At 34.9% G+C, this 17,357-nt stretch overlaps 1 protein-coding gene across 2 annotated transcripts in view; it reads left to right on the top strand.

Annotated features, from left to right (window-relative positions):
* EDIL3 (EGF like and discoidin domains 3) overlaps nt 1–17,357 on the top strand; it is a 398,372-nt gene that overhangs the window by 358,046 nt on the left and 22,969 nt on the right. For both annotated transcript variants that reach the window (XM_045796322.2, XM_045796323.2), the window contains one exon: nt 15,731–15,886. In XM_045796322.2, coding sequence (XP_045652278.2) covers nt 15,731–15,886 — 156 coding nt within the window. The remainder of the gene's footprint in view (nt 1–15,730; nt 15,887–17,357) is intronic.

Genomic DNA, 17,357 nt, shown 5'->3' on the forward strand with positions numbered 1-17,357 from the left:
AGGTGTGAATGGGTTGGCATTTTATGCCAGGGGCAAGTGGAGGAGCAGATGACTTCTGGTGTAACCCTTTTCAGGACCCTTGGTTCTTCAACGATCTGGAAGGAATTGATCAGCGTAATGAACTCTCTGTAGACTTCCAGCACCACCACCCCCGCCCCCAATTGAGGATACCTCATCCATACTTGCAGATTCAGCCTCTGGAGTCCCACACTTTGGAGTCAATCTTATTCCAAGACAGTGCACATGTGAAGCCCTGTCATATGAAGTCTGAGTCAGGCATCATTAGAATTGCTGCTATTCCTCTTTGTTGCCATAGGCAGCTCTGTACCACAACCCTATTTGGTCTCCAGTTGATTCTCTGCGTGGTAGTCCATCTTGTCCCAAATTAAGTCTCACCAAGATTTCCTGAAAAGAGAATCCAGCCACTGAGGGGACATAGTCTTATGCCTATGTCTCTTCTCCTAGATACACAGAGTGTGTGCTTAGAACTTTACCTGTTGTTTTCTGCCAGATATCTTCGAAACCCCTTCTTGTCCCCATTTTGACACACCCTCTTTTACTCTACGTCCTATACAGTCCGTCTTGCTGGATTTAGATCTGCAAACTTCTACAGCAGCTCTTCTGTCTTTTGTCACTATTGGGTTTCTGAAATTCCACCAGCCAAATGTAACATCCTGTCTCCCAATATACTCTTGACCAACTGGCCTGACTTAGCTTCTTTTCCTTGTTCCCATGTATGCAAGTCCTCTGGTCTGGCCTCTTCAGTCAGTGCTGAATTTGGATTTGCATGGTCTACCTTTCTAGCCCTAGCAAGAGGATCCAAACCATACTTGTTCCCTTAGCCTCCTGGTTCTGAAGCTTACTTGGCAAAATGACATTAGGCTTAGTATTCTACTAGCTTCTTCTACCTGTCTCTGCTCCTTTACTGACCTAGATGAGTTAACCCACTCTTACTCCTGAGGGCTGTCGTTGGCTGTCAGTTTGACACTCTTTATCTTGATTTAAGCTCTGATTAAATTGAGTGAACTGTTCAAAAAAAAAAAAAGAAAAAAAAAGTCCTGTCCTTTCACCTGTCACATTGTCCCTGGGGTTTCTATTCTTATTACTGTTCTTAGAGTATAGGGACCTTTACCTCATGCTGCATTACTGACAAAGCATTGAAGTCAGCCTCATTAACTTTAATTTTATTTCTGCCAAAGTGTACACTATACTGCACAATGCTGCCAAATTCACAGCACCGTGAAGTATAAACATGAAATTCTTAATACTCTACCTTTAAACTTCTTTCTCAGTAAAATCTTTTTCTTCACTCAAACATTTCTTTCGATATTTACACATCATTTTTCCTTGGGACTTATCTATGAAAAAAAGTTGGCCCTGCCATTCTTTGAAAACAAACCCCAACCTGTATTTCTGAGCCAATCTCTTTCCATCTCATCTATCTGCCTATCTAGTAAAGGTGTTCCTGGATGCCTAACACATGCATATCTTAGAATAAACCTGGAAAACACAAAAATGACTAAAACATTTTTAGAGCATTCAAAGAGCTCAAAATCTTGTAGAGGACAGATATTCATAAACAGATTATTGCAAACTCAATGTGATACATAACATACTATGATGGAGGGATATGCTAAAGAGAGCATAGACTGATAATTGGAAAAGAAGGCTTAGAGCCCTTTACATTTAATTGTCAGATGAAAATCAAAAATTGATTAATTTTCACATATTAATTGACATATATGAATTTTGGTCCCATTCAGTAATGAAAAAAATAAAAACATTTGTTGAGGTCTAGTTCTGTGCTAGGCATAGACATCATGCAATAGAAGAAAAGCTGAGGTGGGGGCAGTGGCAGAACATGTTGGGAAGGCAATACATATTTTTTTAAATTACTGTCATTAAATTCTGTTACTGTTATGCATGGTTTTCAAAAATGACTTTAAGGTGCATGGGTTAGATTTCATCTTTCATAAAACTTATAATAAGAAAATGATAAAATTTATGGAAGATAACTGAATTATATTTAGTGTCCCTACCTCTTTCTCTGTCACTATAAGAAAACCTAATTTTGGTAATATAATTTTTGAAATATTGCAGATTTCATTGTTATTTCATGTTTATATGATTTTGCCATTGTTATCTTATTCCAAAGGCAGCAAAAATGCAGAAATATAAAAATAAATTATACAAAATAAATTCAGCTAATAGAGCAAAGTCTTTCTTTGAAATGAATGGCTCAGTGCTAGTGGTGTGGCTACTAAAAAGAAGACAAGTGAAATGACAAAAAATAAAATAAAGGGCCTAGATTTTAAACACTGAGGTATACTGGCTTTTGTTAGGTCTAGAGTTACAATATTCAGGGCAAGCAGAATCAAAAAAAAAAAAAATTCAGAAGTTGTCTAGTTATGTTACTTTTCATTCTAAGGATAAATGTGCTCCGAGGTTATATTGCCAAACTAAATACATAGTGTATTACTGGAGAAAGTTAGACCTATATCTTAAGCAATTCTACCCCCTCCCTCCCTTCCACATACTTCTGAGGAAAGAAAAACAAATACAGAGACTACTTAAGTCCTTCCCTAGAGGTTGAAAATAGACTGTGTTTTTTAAAAGTATAAAATATTTCAGTCATGTACAGAGAACAATACCCAAATTTAATAAAAGTTAACATTGTGCCATATTTACTACATATATATGTTATAGATGGATGTTTATATATGTATTTACATATATGTCTATAGTAAAAGATAGATTAACAAAATGTATTTACTCAAATATAGAAACCTGGATAGTCAAGAAAGATCACATACAAGAGAGAGAGGGAGAGAGAGGAAAAACAAAGAAACCCTGAATAGATCTACCATCATTAAAGACTTCAAGCCAGACTTTGCAGCTTTCAAAATACATATACCCTCTGAGTTACACAAACTATTTTATAGAAAACAAAGAAAGAAAGGCTTCCCAAATTCTTTTATGAAACCATGGTTTTCTGGTACCAAAACTGGGCATAAGTACAAGAAAAGAACATGATTTAGAATCTTACTTGTAAACAGAAATGCAAGAGTCTCAAATAGAATGTGACTAATTAGAATCCATCAAAGTTTAAATAGGTTTACTAAAGAAGAATTTATCCCAGGAATGCATAAAATGGTCAAACTTTACGAAAACAGTTTAGAAAGTTTAATGCTAATCACCAAGACAGGAAATCATAGGTAGAGAATATATATATCTTGCTGGTAGAAGTATAAATTGGTAAAGTCGTTCTGGAAATTTTTTGGCCTTACCTTACAGAATTGCACATTCATATACTCTATAACTGAAAAAGTCTACTCCTAGGTACATATTCACAAAAAAGTTTTGCAATATGAATACCAGGAAATAAGTACAAGAAGGTTTATAGCACTGATTTTTAAAAACTAAAACTGGAAAGAATCAAATACTCATGACATTGACATAAAATGGGTCTTATTGCCTTATATGTACACATGGACTATTACACGGCAGTAAAAATAAAGACATAATTATAAATAAACATATAGATGAATCTTTGTACTATAATATTGAATGAAAAAGCAAGTCCCAGAAGATTGCTATATGATATTTTTTAAATAAATTTCAGAATTATTCTTCACAATTAACCTTTAAGTCTCCCCAATATGGTGACATTTCTTGCTCCTGAAGCATAATCTCTACATGACTGTTCATATCACTTGCTGTTACTTTTTAAAGAAAATATTACAAAAGAGTTGGAGATAATGCATTACAAGGTCATGACTTTTTAGATGATTAAATTTTTAGGATATTAAAAAGGTAGTAAATTAAATGTGTGATCTCTGTCCTAAGCATCTTGAAAGGGGAGACTTTAAAAAGTTGTTTGCATTAGACCTATAGTGATTCTGTCTAACATACAAATGTGTCCAAGTGTATATTCTGATTCCTAAACTAAAATATTGCAGCATTTCTTAAAATGTACCAGATTTCTCTGTAATGAGAAAGACACGTCAAAGTACCTATTTAGGTTTGACAAGCCACAAGATCAAGAGACAAATCTTGTGTTATTTATGAAGATGATCAGGTTTTTTTTTTAATTTTTGTTTCTGTTTTCATTACTTGCTGATTGATTCCATTGTAAACAATTTTCTAAAATTATGCTTTTACTGTCATTCTATCCAATAATTTCTACGATTCCTCTTTTCTTTAAATCAGTGTTTGAATGTCACTAAATTACCTTTTGGATTTTAGGATCCTTAAGCAATTATTGTATCAAATAAGAGGGGATTATGCCTCTACTTTCTGTTTATTTCACTTCTGATTTTTTTTTTTTGCAAATTATGTTAAAAATGTCAGAAGCTTTGTGACTGAAGTCTCAGATGGGATATCAAAGACAGTTATCGCAAAGGTGTTCAACCAAAAGGGTGGGTGGTGTCGCCTGAAATTCTTCATTTAAATCTGTAAGCGATCCTTTAGTGAAGTGAGCTATAACTTGGAGAGTTTTAAAAATCTTGACTACAAATGCAAAAGAATTAAATAAGCTTAATATAATGAGTTTGTTCCAAGTGATTTATTAATTCCATACCTAATTTAAAACTGTGGTTTATGAGCTATTTTACAGTAATAGAAAAATATAGTGCATGAATAGTTTTAGAGTTAAAGAATGTGATTTTAAAAATATGAGATTGTTTGGAGCTGATTGCACAAAGAAATGAGCTCTTCTTCTGAGACAAGCATATATACTAGAGTCCCTTAAATATAGTGCTACTTCTTGAAAGAAGGAAAGTATTAGCATCTTATTGTTCACAGGCAATCAAGAAGGGCATATTTTACAAAAGCTATATACCCGATACTCAAGCCATGACATTATAACTGTTAGGCATATACCTATTCGGGGCTTTATTATAAATATATCCAGGCCACATGCATTGTGGAAGCTAATTAAAATATGTTCATCAGGTAGTATTTAGATTTTATCAGCATCCAGCACCCAGTTTTCTATTTTACCATTTAATAAGCTCAAAAGATCTTGGACCCTATATTAAAGAGAATAAATGGGAAGTTAATGTTAGGACCTAAAAGAGAAGCTTGATGAAATTGGAGTTTCAAGAATTCAGCTGCTCCTTATTTCTACTCAGGAACAAAACAAATGAAAATTAACATCAATAACAGTGGAAGAATATAGAAAAGATGTTTTCGCTATAAATAAATAAAACGCGTTGGTTGTATGGGTATTCAGTGAGGAAATCTATAACCAGGGCTTTCAGTGAGGCTCTTTAAAACTATAATTAGTGTGTGGGGACTGTTGTACTGATGGACTAGACGGCCCTGGCTGGTCCTTTTTACACAAATAAAATGCTGACAGTGTTACTGACCATGCATTTGAATGGAAATAATTTGTATCCTTTTTATCCACACTATGTGTATATTCTGTCCTTCCGACAAAAGATTTTTTTTTTTTTAAGCCAGCCTTTAGGGCAGTTCACTTTCTGTGTCAACAGCTCAGTTCTGTAATCCACAGGGAGCTCTTCCTGCGGGGCCCTGTGCCTCCCTTCCCCCTCCAATCACTTCAGAGCAACGCGCTGACCTGGGCTGTTTTCCAGCTGTTGACACCGATGGTACATTTTTCCCAAAGCGATTTGAAACATTTACTTCATGCCTGATTCCTGAGAGGCCATGCCCCTTTCCACTTCTTTTGTAAGGACAGGGGGGTAAAGTTACATCTAGTTCTCCTGGCATTGATGTTGTTTAAGCCTAAAAATCGGTCACCATACAATGTGCATATGTGAAGACTGAAAAAAATCTAGTATTAACGCTCACCTGGTCTGATGAAGCAGAATCGTGCACAGAATGCTGTGGATGATTTATAAATTGTGGGAATGGCAAAGTTTTATATCAGCCTAAAACGTGTAACTCCTCCAGCAAGCGTGGTACGTAAAAATAGGTTGTGTGTTCTGTCAACTTTCCTACCTTTGGAGGGCCTCGTAATATTTAAGATATCCAATGTGATTTGCTGTTGCAGTATACATTAATTTGTGGGTGTTTTATTTTCAGAGTTCTCACGATTTTTATTTATTTGTCACAAAACAAGACTTATGTAAATTTACATATCAACGCATATTTGTGGATAGATGTTTTGTATGTGTAAATGTCAGTCTCTAGAATACATAATGATTATACAAAATGTAAGTGCCTTTGGTAATATTCAGTAAAGTAGTTGCCAAAGAAATATATTGAAACAGCTTTGTCAAGTGAACAGCCAACCAAATACTGGCTACTGAAGTGCATGCTAGTTTGATTGCCAGTTCAGTGAATCTTCAGCTTTATAAAAGATGCTGACACAATTTTTACCTAGGTTCCCCTCTCGCTGTGCAATCAGAAAGCACTAAATAACAAACTACTTCAGTTCCTGTTTAAAAGTTGTGCTCTTGTATTTTAAACTACATGCAAATCATTTGCCTGTGGTTTTCTTTATTTTCTACCTCACTTGGGCTTTGGCACTGCTCTAATTAAAATATCTGAACAATATTTATTGGATATCATTATGCTCTTTGATCAAAGACTTGTATTAAGTCTCCATTTACCAATTAATAATGACCCTATCAATTGCTGACTAATTCAATTAGCCATTGCCCTGAATTTTTATTCGTGGAATAAGCCAAAGTTCCCAACCTAATCAAAATCAGGCTTGAAAGGTACATAAAGATATGTTAATTCTACTCTCTCAGGGTGACCTTATTTTTGGTGAACTCAGCAGAAAAATCACTTTCAATAACCCAATGAGAAAAGTATGGTTCTTTTCCCTAGGAATTTTCTCAGTTTTATAATTTTCTTCAAACTTTTTTTTTCATTCTGTGATCGGATTTGGAGAAATCATCCATTATGATCATATGACCACATCACATATATCCATCCATCATATATTACCTGTTAACTTGATGTCAATTTTAGTTACTTCACTTTTTTAAATTTTAGTTACTTCTAACTATAATTGTTCGAGGGTATGGTTTGCAAAACAATTCCAAAAATAAAATGTATATACAGTATTACAGAGGTCTACTCATTAAAAAAGAGAAAGAGTATCACCTTATTTTCCCTTTATATGTCATGATTTAAGTAAATCAATACAAAGGCATTAGATTCAGGCTTTATATTTTATTAATCCTAACATATTTATAGTTTTGGTGCTTTTGTCTTTTAAACTTGTTTGAGATTTAATGAGAAAATCTTGATAGATGGACTCTCATTTACACAGAGAGCTTTGGTGAAGCCCGGTTGACTTTTCTCCAACCTTTTCCTGGGAACTACATTTGGAAGGTTTCTCTGGAGCTGAGAGAGCAAGCCTGATTTTAAGTGCTCCTATGTTGAGCTTATGAGGAAACTCATTCAACTTCTGCTGCAGCCTTTGATTCCCTTCCCTCACCCACGAAGTACGCATACAAATGTAGGCCCAGCCATCGATGATATTCCAGGCCCTGGGCAGAGTCCCCTGTAACTACAGTGTGTGGATTCCAACATTAAATCAGAACAGAGGCGGTCAAGACCCAGAGCCTGCCCTGAGGTCTGGAGGGCCCAATGGTCACTGTACTACAACCAGAAACTGTATGTTGTGGCCACTGCTCTACCTCCCAATGTCCCATCACACCCATTTGCCCTGGAATACAAACCTGGCAAAGTGGAGTGGAATTCATGTTGACTACGTGTTAGCTCGTTGAATCCTAAAAAAGAAACAATTTGTTCACCATGTATTTATTTATTTATTTATTTTAAGATTTTTTGTATTTATTTGCCAGAGAGAGAGAGAGACAGCCAGTGAGAGAGGGAACACAAGCAGGAGGAGTGGGAGAGGAAGAAGCAGGCTCATAGAGGAGGAGCCTGATGTGGGGCTCGATCCCACAACGCCGGGATCACACCCTGAGCTGAAGGCAGACGCTTAACGACTGAGCCACCCAGGCGCCCCTGTTCACCATGTATTTATTGAAACACCTTATATATGCCAGGTCCATGGTGAACAACAGAGACCAAGTTGCCTGCCCCTGTAGTTTTATATTTGACGAGAGAGTTCTTTGGATTTTGAATTATTAAGAAAATAAGTTACCCTTCCTATATTCAGAGGAAAAACAGCAGGAGCAGGAGAGGCTTGTCCCTTCAGACTAACTAAGGTGCTCAGCCTAAATGTCTCCTAGGCATTGGTAAAAAGGACAGGGCCGTGTTGATATCTGAAGGTCAGAAAGAGAATTCCCACGACTGCCTAATAGACAGCGAGAGGCAAAGGGAAAGCCTTGTGAGCAGTGCGCTGGGCAGACATCAGGACTGTCCTCTCTCTGTTCAAGTAAAGGAAAATAAAACAAGGTGATATAGGGCTTATTTTTTAAAATGTAGAACAACAGAAGGACAGGAATTATTCTAAAGGTATGAAGAGAAATTATAAAAGTAGAAAATTTTCTACCAAAACAATGGATTACTAGAATATATTTAAAGGAATTTTCTCTGTGAATAATAGAGAGGATGAGATGGATGCAGAGATGAAGGCAGTATCTTAATAATGTATGTCAAGGAAATTTTAAAATTTAGTAGTAGAAATTGCATTATCAAAAATAAAATTCATAGTATTGAGGATAAAATGGAGAAACTCTGAGAATGCAAAGGAGAATAATTAAAAATGAAAATTATGAGTGAGAAAATAATATAAATAAGAAAAATCAGAAGCAAAGAAAGATCCCATCTTTGGATAACTGACCTTCTATTGGGAGGAACCAAAAGAAGCAAAAGCAGCATTGTAAACTAGAAAACAAGAAAACCTTTTGACCATACCTCCCTCCCCCAGAAATTAGTCTACAGCTTGAATGGACCCAGACACACTTGATTATCCATCCTAAAGCAATGCCAAAGAGACTGTCACCAAGATATATCCTGGTATATGATGATGACACTGTCATTAGTAGTGTTAATTTCAAAACTAAAGAGCAAACCTTGTAACCATCAACCAGGTAGGGAGAAAAAACAAACACCAAAAAGAAGTGGATTATTTGAGAAAAAGTGTTGAGAAAATTACATTCTTATGAAAAATTAAGTATGAACTTTTTGTCACATCATATATATATCCATAAAGCCAAGATCGTTTAGATGTCGAAAGAAAACACAGAAGGAAAACCCATAGGAAATTACAGGAAAACACATAGATCATATTTAACTGATTTAATTGACTTTTTTTTAAGCATACAAAAATATGCAATCACAAACGGAATGATCAGTAAATTTAAGTATAGGAAAATTTAAAACTTTTGTGTCAAACATAAGATTAAATGACATAGCAAATTAGGAAAAAATGCAATGAGTATAATAGAAACCAATATTGATGCTACGTAAATACATAATTCTTAAAGCCTACAAGAAAGCCTCTAATCCAGTAGCTAATAAAGAACATTAAAAAGACTATATGTATATATTATTAGTTAGACTAAACAATTAGGAGAATGTAAATTAAATGCCATTTATCACAATTTACATACATTAAATGTAAAAATGCCATTTTTCTATTATCAAGATGTAAAATTTTATAAAATGGGATTAGTGGGTATGTAGAGAAAAAATTATCATGTACTGCAAGTGTATAATCTTTCTGGAGACAAAGGCAACAATGTATAGCACATTTCAAATGGCAGGTCTTTATTGCCAGTAAAGCAATAGCTGCACCAACAAGCAAAGATATGAACATGGGAGTTCATTCTAGGTTTTTAATGATGAAAAAGAATTGGAAACAAGTTAAAGGAATGTCAATAGGGGACTGGTTACATAATTTTCATATTCATTCATATATCCATAAATAGAGAATACTACACAGCCATTACACATTATTATTGTTATTTATATGTAAAAATATCCACAGTAAGTGAAAAAATGCAAGTTATAAAGCAACAGGTATACTGTGAGTTTATTTTTTGAAGATATATGGGAATACAAAATCTGCAACTATGAATATCAAGAGGTCAACAGGAATCAACTCTGGATAATAAAATTATAGGTTATGTTATCTGAATTCCCTCTATCTCTTTCACCACCTGAAATTTTCATAATGAGTGTTTATTGTTTATCTTTAGAAAATGCATCTATTTTTCACATCCTTTGACCAAATAATCTTAATTCTATGAATTTATCCCATATAAATGAGATATGTGGCCAAATGAAAGGACTAGGATTTTTTTAGAGTATTAATTTTAATAGAAAAATGTTGAGAGTACAGCGAGGAGTAAATGTTTTATAGTAAATAGTTGATCGCAGCAAATCTTTAACACGGTGTGTTGTGGCAAAAAAAAAAAAAGTCTTAAAAATAGTTTATTGACATAGAGAATTACTGATAAAATACTAAGTGGAGAAAAGAATAATTGACCTGCAAATGCAGACTAAAAGTGCAACCAACACCTGGTAACCAATCAAATGCCAAGTACAACAAATTTGTCTAAAAAGCCCATGTTTAGGGTGAGTAAAAAGCATTGATTGTATCTGATAGTGAGAGAGTTGTTTTCTACTCTTTCTGTGTTCCTCAATTTTTCTTCATAGCATGTATTCCTTTCATAAGAAAGATTATTAAAATAAAATTATTAAATATAAATTATGCATAGTTATGCTATCTCCCATCCTCAGTTAAAACATGCACTTGAACTGCTTGCATGATTCTACATGAACTCTTCTAAAATGTTAGTAGTCATGAGCTGACAGCAATCACGGGGTATAGCTCAGGTTTACCTGGAGCATTGTTCATGTTATAATTGCAGGTTAACTGTTAAGTACGGAATTTCCTCAATTTCGAATCCAAGGCAGATGATGCCTAGATATTTGTAATGTCTGCTCTATGCCAGGTGTCCTACAAAACATACTCCTGAATGATCACCTAAGCTTACGAAGCTTGTTTATGGGGCCCTACGTGTGTTATATGGGTTTTACATGTAAAAGGCATACTATAAAACACCAATAAAACAGAAAAGTGCCTCTATCCTTTGAAAGGTTATTTTATGGTATAATTTTTTGTGTTAGTGCTCATAGCTGCAAAGTTCAATATGGAAAAAGTAATTGCTATATTAAATATTTTAAAATATTATTAGAAACTTAAACTTTTTCAGTAAAGAGAGGAGGAAAGCAATAGTGAGTGATGAAATGAATATACAGGGTATAATATTTTAAGAATACTGAACCTGTGACCTTAGAGCTACTAGATCGTATCAGATAATATTGCATATTGAGTTGATCACATTAACTAGTTGGCCTACAAATATGCACTGAAAGTGTTACCAACATCTGATAACCAACAATATTGTTCAAATACCAACAACAGTGACTGATGTGCCTTAAATGGAGCTAGGATTACGTATAATTGTATTATGTAATGTTATGGCAAAAAAAATTCTTTATTGAAACCAAAATGTTGTCTAAACATTTTACCCATAATTTGATTTTTAAATACTATATAATTATATTAGCTTCAAAGTTACTTCTCTTCAATGAGTTAATATTACAAAGCTCTATGAAGTTACAAAATATGTCATTCAAAATAACTGATATGACAGAAAGGCAAATGCTAGAGCATTTTAGATACAGCTGTGTTGCATATTTCTGTGATAAATCTCTTTGGTCTTTTTTTTTTTCTTTTCACTTTTCTTGCACACTTGTTTATCTGTATCACTCTTCCTTTTACTCACCCCTTTAAGAACATCTCTGTGAAAATCAGCTGACTTTCCTAGTCTGCCCTTCCAGGGAGCCATCTGTCAGGGTGTGATGCAGACATCTGAAATGTCATTTATCTAGACCTTTCTCAAACAGATGCTCTTAGTTGTTCTACAGTTTTCCTAAGTTAGACACTCTAAAAATAATTATGCTTACTAAAAAATTACAGGACGTTTTACAACAAAAGAGTTGCATTCCTACATAACCCTCCTGCAATACTTTTTTCTTCACTCACATACCATTTGAGCCTCTCTGTATATGCATCCCTCTTTTTTTACTCATGTAATTAAAGGAAAATAAATCACTCACTGTAATTTGGAATCTAATTCCCTCTTCTGGTATTATTTTGGAACCACTTCCCTGTTGTAATATAATCTTAATACTCAAATGGGGATATATAAAATTCCATAAAATTATAGTATTTTTAGTAAGCCATTTCACCCATAAATGGGAATTTCAGTGCTTCAAATTTTCTCTACTTTAAGATGAAATGACTGTCTTTGTATACAACCTGAGAAGATGACCAAAATTTACTATGATCCAGAAGTTGCTTCTAGGACAGTCTGGCCACCCCATTTCCCAGATTCCATGTTTATGTTTCTAATAACAAGCTGAGACTGATAATAGATTATTCTCCCAGATTTATTTATTGTTTTGTTCTTATCAAATTCTTACAAAGCCCTTACTATAGTCTGTTGCATAGTTATTACTATACTATAGTCTGTTGTCTTACACACTTAGTAAATACTAATTCATCTAATCCTCATAAAATCCTATGAGGATTGTTATCTTCATTTTTCAGATGAGGAAATTGAGATGTGGAGAAGTCAAGCAGCCTGTCCAAGGGCATATAGCCAGTAAGGCAGAGCCATTTTGGGAACCCAGACCATCCAGCTCTTCTGCAGTAGACTGCCTCTCATGATCAGAAGATCGGAGTGAATTTTTAACTAGTTGCCTTTCGCAGTAAAAACTGGTTGGCACCACTGTAACACTGTGCTTCCTTGACCAGTGATGTTATCCGATATAGAAAAACAAGAGAAAAACAGCTGGCATTTTCTGCTCTGGTACCTTGTGGCATCCTTAGCCGTGGTTGGTTCTTGTCCATGGAACATACTTAGGAAGTAGTTTTAGCTCAATCCAGCAAGACCTTTATTGAGGGACTATTACATGTAAGGCACATTTAATACAGATCCAGATATGAAGTGCCGTCACTAAGCCAAATGTCTACCCACATGCCAGCTCAGTGCCCTAAATAACCTGCTGTCTTTGAGCCAAACCTTGGGAGGTGAGGGTCTATCTAAAACAGCTGAAGGCATTTTGTCCAGCATGTTTTCGGTACAACTTTAACTCAGAAGATCTGTAAGAAGGCAAAGTACGTATGGGCCAACTGTAAGCATAGATCCAGCAGAATGAGCTTTTCTGGGGTCATCCTGAAGAAGAGAGTGACATGTCTGTGAGTGTGTCCCAGACTGGGATCTCTACATGTCCTGTTGCAGAGCTTTAGTGTTAAGTGTGGGATGCTGATTATTTTTACACTAAAAGAGGTTTGCTTAGGCCTGGTATTCTAAGTTTAATGTAGCAAATTTTAGGACAAAATCCAGCTTGAAACAGATTGCTGACTATTTAAGTAGAGAAGTTGACTTAACTGGAACAAAAAAGAAAAACATTTCTAGTTAAAAAAAAAAAAACTGGAGAAGGGGAGCAGTTAGAGTGGGAGAAAAACATATCTGTTAGAAAGAGCCAAGACACACAACTTAAGGAGAAAACATCTCCACCCAGCAGGAAACCCAGCTGACTTTAAGAAATAGCACAGAAAAAGAGATATGCTATAAGACTCTTCATTGTGTCATCTTAGCTAAAGACTCATAGACGTTTAGGGACTGAAGAATCCAGCCTTAGAAGTGTTCATATTCTTGGTGACAGTTTGAGACTCAGAATACTGTAAGGTTTTTGCCCATTAATTGAGTGTCAGCAACATTAGGAGCATTTTGAAGAGCAGTGGCTATGCCTAGGTGTCTCTGCGCAATTCTATTTGGATTTAGGACAACAAAAGCAATCCATATTTTTAACTCTGGACAGGGGAAGAACAGAGATGAAATTCATGTTAAAACACAGGTTTCTTCTTGTCTTGTAAAGCCAGGATTGGTTTGGTTTGGGGCTTAGAGTTGCTGTAAGTTTGATGAGTATGGTGAGGAAGCTTTGAGATTCTTCAGAAATTTCTGCAATAGTCACAAAGAACGGAAAGAAATCATTGAGTGAGAATTTATATGATTGGTGGAACTTTGATTCAGAAAGATGGATTTGAATCTAGGGTCCTCCCTTTACTCACTAGTTATCTTTCGATCACACATCATGCTATATTAGGCATCTGTTTCCTCATCTCAAAGTTACTGTACAGGGCTGTTGAGAGGATTCAGTGAGGACATATAAGAAAACACTCAGTATAGTGTGTATGAGGCAGCAACAGTTTCCTTCCCAGGTATCATAATTCTGCCATCTTGCATCACTGTGGGACAGATAAGATATTTTAGATGATATAATACATGTTTGGGAAATAGCAAAAACAGAAGTATTTTGTAGTTTTTGATAGGCTTTCTAAAATGTTTTAATAAAGCGTTAAAGGTAGTTTTCTGTCTTAATCATTGTCCAGTTTGAGTCTAATGTCTTTAATTAAAGTATGGTCCAAAAAGTGTTCAAAAGCCCCTATGACTTTTTTTAAAGAAATATTCCTAGGCTGTGAAACACTGGGAATTTTTTCATATCTGTATTGAAGAGCATCTAAATACAGTCATTAAATATGGTCTATTCGGTGCATTCTTTCTAGCTCTCTTTTCATTCATGGACTGTATCTGACCCATGACTGTCTATTTGTGGCTACATACATCGCACAGGATGGAGAACCTGAAATAGAAACAAAAGGACACAGTGGTTGAAAGCCACCAAGGTCACACATGGGATCATGACAGCAAAAGATGATAAGATCAAGGATGTAAGCAGGGCAATTAGTCATAGGAAGTAGGAGGAAATAGGTGGCTATTGTGGAAGGAGAGAGGAAGCTGTAGATCAAGGAACTTCAATAAACCTAAAGGTAAAGGTCTTATAAGAATTGTCCACAAGGAAAACAAAGATTCCTACATTTTGTTTAAATTCACATCATAAGAAAAGCTTCATGAATTAGAGAACAAAGAAGAATTATACTAAATTATTCAGAGTTATGCACTCTTTTTTCATAAATATCAATCCTTTCTTTTGCGTTTCAATTACATCTTGATTAATGCTTACCAGTTCACCATGGTTCTGTGGTTTTATAAGCACATATTTTGTAGGAACAAACACATCACGAACACAGATCCCACAAGTCATGGCTACATACTTTAATCCTTCTTCATTTTTGAAGAATGCCTGACTTCTTCCTCAACATTTTAAGGATTGTAATTTTCTAAGAGAGATTTTCATTGGACAACGATTACTATTTCTCAATTATATATTCCTGAGCTGATTAAAATTCATGAAAATAATGTTGGCTTTTTATTTAATGTTTAACTGTGATACATGCAATATCATTTTTATTCCTGATGTGTACACAACTATAGTTTTATTTTTATTATTATTGAATTGACCAGCAAAATCAGCAAATTGAATTATAAGCACAAGCTCTGGAAAATAATAATCATCTCAAGAAGGTGAGCCTTGCTAGCTCTGTAGTAACTTAGTGGCACAAAACTGCACAGCTAGATGAATCAGTTTAATATAAAATTGATTAGTAGACTGAAATGACCATCACTTTATTTTAAAATGGTCAAAATAGTTATTCAGGTTTTCAACTAAACTTATCTAGTGGCAAAATCAAAGTTATAAACCAGTAATAGACTTAGTCATCAGTTTCAAAATTCAAACAAGCAGTGTATTTTTGGCTTTAGCATGTATATTACTTAATCTCCTGAATTCAGGAGACTTGCTGATTTATAATGGACTCTATTGTGGCATTTAAATTATATCTTTTCCTTTTTTTTAGGTGGACCTTCTGGTCCCTACCAAAGTAACTGGCATCATTACACAAGGAGCTAAAGATTTTGGTCATGTACAGTTCGTAGGCTCCTACAAACTAGCTTACAGCAATGATGGAGAACACTGGACTGTATATCAGGATGAAAAGCAAAGGAAAGATAAGGTAAGTGATCTGAGTGGTTTAGAACAGGCAGAAATGGAGGACCAAACTGAATCCAAGTTTGATTGAATGAACTACTTATACATATGTATTAAAAATAATAGCTATATACAAGTGAAAAATGTATGTTAAATAAAAAGCTTTAACATTTTCCATATTATCAATTTTCTAAGATCCAGCTAAGTAAAATTTGCTTATATTTTATAAACCTAATAGAAGCTTGAATAATTTGTCACAAAACACATGTAAATAGTTATTGTTTGAATACTTGCCTCTATGAATTTTACTTTTTTAAAAGATTTTATGTATTTAATTTTAGAAAGAGAGAGCGCACATGCATGGGAGTGGGGTAAGGCACAGAGGGAGAGGGAGAGGGAGAGAATCTCGGGCTGACTCCTCGCTGACCGTGGAGCCCAGCACGGGGCTTGATCTCATGACCCTGAGATCATGACCTGAGCTGAAACCAAGTCAGGCGCTCAACCAACTGAGCTACCCAGGTGCCCCTAATTTTGCCATTAAAAAACATTACTGGTATTAGAAAAAAAGTTCTTTGGCAAAAGATATTTCAAAAATTAACTAAAAGATGTTTTAATTATATGTTTTCTTGATTACTTTGATAATTAGAATTTTAGAAATGGACAAATTTTAACTATTATACTAGTTTATCACAATTAAACATAGGATGTTTCTCTGATCAGTTCCCTTGATTGTGTTTTAATTCATAGATTTAATTTTTTGACCCATGTAAGCTGTTTTAATATTATAGTAATAGATACATATTATTGCACCATACAGTTCTACACTCTATTTTGTCTAATTGTTCTTCTAAAAGTTCTTACCACTTTAAACATCTTTCCATTGTATCTCCTGGTCTGAATATCTGTAGGGCCCCGGAAAATGGAAGTGCTCACGTTCCGTATCAGTAACTAATTAGTTCAGGTGTTAAAATGTAGCCTCAGTTGGACAAATAAAATTGAAACTCATTCATTGCTTAGAGTGTTTGTGCAAAGAACTCTAGCTTTCTAAAGACATAACAGAAACCAATTTCTTAGTTTAAGGATTTGGGGGAGAAATATTATATGTTAAATATTTCTGAGGTAGTAATGGCTTTTTCCATTTTACATATCCCTTTTATTCCCTTACTCTTATCATATTATTAACCAGTAGAAAGTTAAGAATATCTTTTAATTTTTTTAAGATTTTATTTATTTGAGAGAGAGCGCGAGAAAGAGAGCAAAAGCAGGGGAAGGGGCAGAGGGAGAAGCAGATTCCCCACTGAACCCAATGTGGGACTCAATCCCAGGACCCTGGGATCATGACCTGAGCCAAAGGTAGATGCTTAACCAGCTGAGCCACCCCAGCACCCCAGGAATATCTTTCTTTTTCAAATATTCAAGACAGAGAATTGATACTTTTTCCCAGCAATACTAAGCCTGGAATGGCTATTCCAGTGAGTCGACACAATCTCTGAATT

The sequence above is a fragment of the Ursus americanus genome, chromosome 5, assembly GCF_024610735.1.
Source record: "Ursus americanus isolate L20-20 chromosome 5, mUrsAme1.1.p, whole genome shotgun sequence".
NCBI classification, from domain to species: Eukaryota; Metazoa; Chordata; class Mammalia; order Carnivora; family Ursidae; genus Ursus; species Ursus americanus.